The sequence below is a fragment of the Aegilops tauschii genome, chromosome 7, assembly GCF_002575655.3.
Source record: "Aegilops tauschii subsp. strangulata cultivar AL8/78 chromosome 7, Aet v6.0, whole genome shotgun sequence".
In the NCBI taxonomy this organism is placed as follows: Eukaryota; Viridiplantae; Streptophyta; class Magnoliopsida; order Poales; family Poaceae; genus Aegilops; species Aegilops tauschii.
Window position 1 is genome coordinate 514,860,537 of NC_053041.3, and position 2,624 is coordinate 514,863,160.

The 2,624-nt window shown below is 42.8% G+C and overlaps 1 protein-coding gene across 1 annotated transcript; it reads left to right on the forward strand.

Annotated features, from left to right (window-relative positions):
• Positions 1 to 1,259: 1,259 nt before the first annotated feature.
• On the forward strand, positions 1,260 to 2,231 carry LOC109770348 (uncharacterized). Its single transcript, XM_020329049.3, has one exon. The coding sequence runs from the start codon at positions 1,260 to 1,262 to the stop codon at positions 2,229 to 2,231; it is 972 nt and encodes a 323-aa protein (XP_020184638.1).
• Positions 2,232 to 2,624: the final 393 nt, after the last annotated feature.

The following is a 2,624-nucleotide window of genomic DNA, read 5'->3' on the forward strand; positions in this document are numbered from 1 at the left end:
GCTTAAATGCCTAGAAAGAATGTTATAATTATTGTGAGTACATATGTCTGCTTCTATGATTGTCATTTTGTTGATATGGCTATCATTTGCTTATTTACTTTGAATATATCTATATATCTGGTGCAAGGAATCAATTGTTCTTTTTTTTCTTGCGAGGAAAGCTCCGGCAAGTACATGTAGCAGTGCTCAGATGATTAGCTTCCTTGAGGCAGAACCAACCCATCAGGGTTCAAGTTCTAGACATGCATTGGTGATTGCATTTTTCTGAATCTGTTTCAGGCCTTTCGACGATGTGCATTATGTGAGGGGAGACATTCCCGTCTACTACGAAGGCATCTGTAGCGACTTCATCAATTTCAAGATGATGTGCCGGCTCATTTTCTCGAGGTGCTCATAGGGATAGAACATGCGTGTGCGCGTGCGTTTATAGGGGTGAGCGTATGTGTGTATGTATGAGCATCTGCGTCTGTACTATGTTAAAAAAAATACGCATAATTCTGACACGCAAATATTTACAACTATAGCAAACTTGCGCTACCTAGCTTAACCAGACATCTAAAAAAAAGGTCGGTCCATATCTTCTAGATGGAAGTAATTATTGCCTTGGAATGTATGCTGATAGTAATTACTTTTTCATTTACCATATGAATCACTGGTGGTCATCTAGTACCTTTGGTCAATCCTGAATATATGGAACCACATTTAATTCACATATAGGAAAAATTGGTAGAACTTAACTCACACAACATGCATGACCAATCGGTTTAATTGCGTACATGTCTTTGTAAATAAGTAATTTCAGTTCATCTATGCATTATGAGATAATTTAAGTATGTTACTTACTGATTTTTTTTGATAATAACTTGGTTAAAATTGAATGTCATTTGAATAAGCATCCATCTTTAGAACATATTAAACTTGAAAATTAATTTGGTAATGTATAGCTAAAATAAGCATATACTGTTAATAAGATTCATGTGGCTCTTGAGAGAAACCATTCTTTTATCGCATTTTTGGCTCGGCCGACTACTATGAGCATTCCATGTGTCAATTTCAGAAATATTGTGCTTTAATGATGCATTTATGAAGCACCTCCTTATCCTATCAACTTACATTTAAAAGTTTCTGGATTAGCACGCTGCATCTTCCTCGTATTGGGTCTCTTGGCTGATCCTCCACTATAAATCTATCCACCCTTATTGCTTTCAACTCACCAAAACAAAGCAACTCTCCTTTGCCGCTTTATCCCTTTGTTGGAAATGGCTCGCAAGAAGGTGGCCCTCCGATACATCCTCGATAAAAAGTCCAGATGCAGTACTTCAAAGAAGCGGTGTGAGGGCCTAAGGAAGAAGGCGGAGGAGTTGGCCATCATGTGCAAGGCCAAGGCCTGTGTGCTAGTATATGGCGAGGGCGAGGCGGCACCGCAGGTGTTCCCGTCCCCCGCTGAGGCGGTGCCTGTCCTGAACCGGTATAAGAATATGCCGGGGGGGAACTTCAAGAAGACGGTGAATCATGAAGGCTTTCTCAACCAACATTTTGATAAGCTCCGGGCCAAGTGCCACAAACTCCAGGGCGTCTGTGAAGACAACGAGACCAGAATCCTCCTACACAAGGCCATGCTCAGAAGCAACCTCTCGAGCCTTGATGGCCTCAACATCGAGGATCTCACCAATGTTGGCCGAAAGCTAGAGGTGATCCTCCAGAGCATGGGGGAAAGCATCACAAAAATTAGTGGCCAACCACCTGTCTTCCAGCCCCAGGAGCCATACGTCACCAACACCATGGACATGGGGTCTCCAGCAATGTATCACGCACCACTGCCAGCTCCATACGTCACCGACTACATGCACACGGAGTCTTCGTCGACTTATCACGCGCCACCACCAGCTCCATACATCACTCACAACATGGACATGGGGTCTTCGATGATGTATCCGGCAGCAGCAACAGTTCCCTATGTCACTAGTGGCATGGACATGGGGCCTCCCACGATGTTTAAGGCTCCGCCGCAGCGACAAGAGGATTCACTTGACATGATGAGGTATGGAGGAGACCTTAACGCCCTGGTCTATAGTGGCCACAATTCTAGTGGCCGTAATGACACCAACACAAGCACAATCTTCCCTAGCAGTGATATTCACCCGAAGAGGTCATTTGAGGTGGGGTTCGGTTGGCAGTTCGGTGGCACTGATCCTGAAGCATCTTCTTCAAGTCCTTTCCCCCAAATGTAAGCAAGGAGAGGATACATGTAATCCCATTAATAATAAGAGACATGTAATCTTGGTTGTGTTCTTTGAGCGCAAGCATATTTCATTTAGTCATTGCAATTGTTATTATGGATATCTTCAATGGTCTGTTTGTTTGATCTCCGTGATTTATCTGGTTCCAACTTCTATGTTGCACCTACTCTTTGTGTAAACATGCATGCTTTTTCAGGCATACCTTTTTTGATGATAGTTTTTGTTGACCCTTGACGTCGCATCAAGTGATACAACCATGAAGAGTTCACTCCTGGTTTCTGCGTAGCTAGATGCGCACAACCTATACAAATCACCATAGTTCTAGGAAAGTGAAAACACATGGCATTGTTTGACACAAAAATAAGAAAAACTTCAAGAAATGGA

Bases quoted from the DNA above. Each gene is read 5' to 3' on its own strand.
- LOC109770348 (XM_020329049.3), top strand. From the start codon at position 1,260: ATGGCTCGCAAGAAGGTGGCCCTCCGATACATCCTCGATAAAAAGTCC.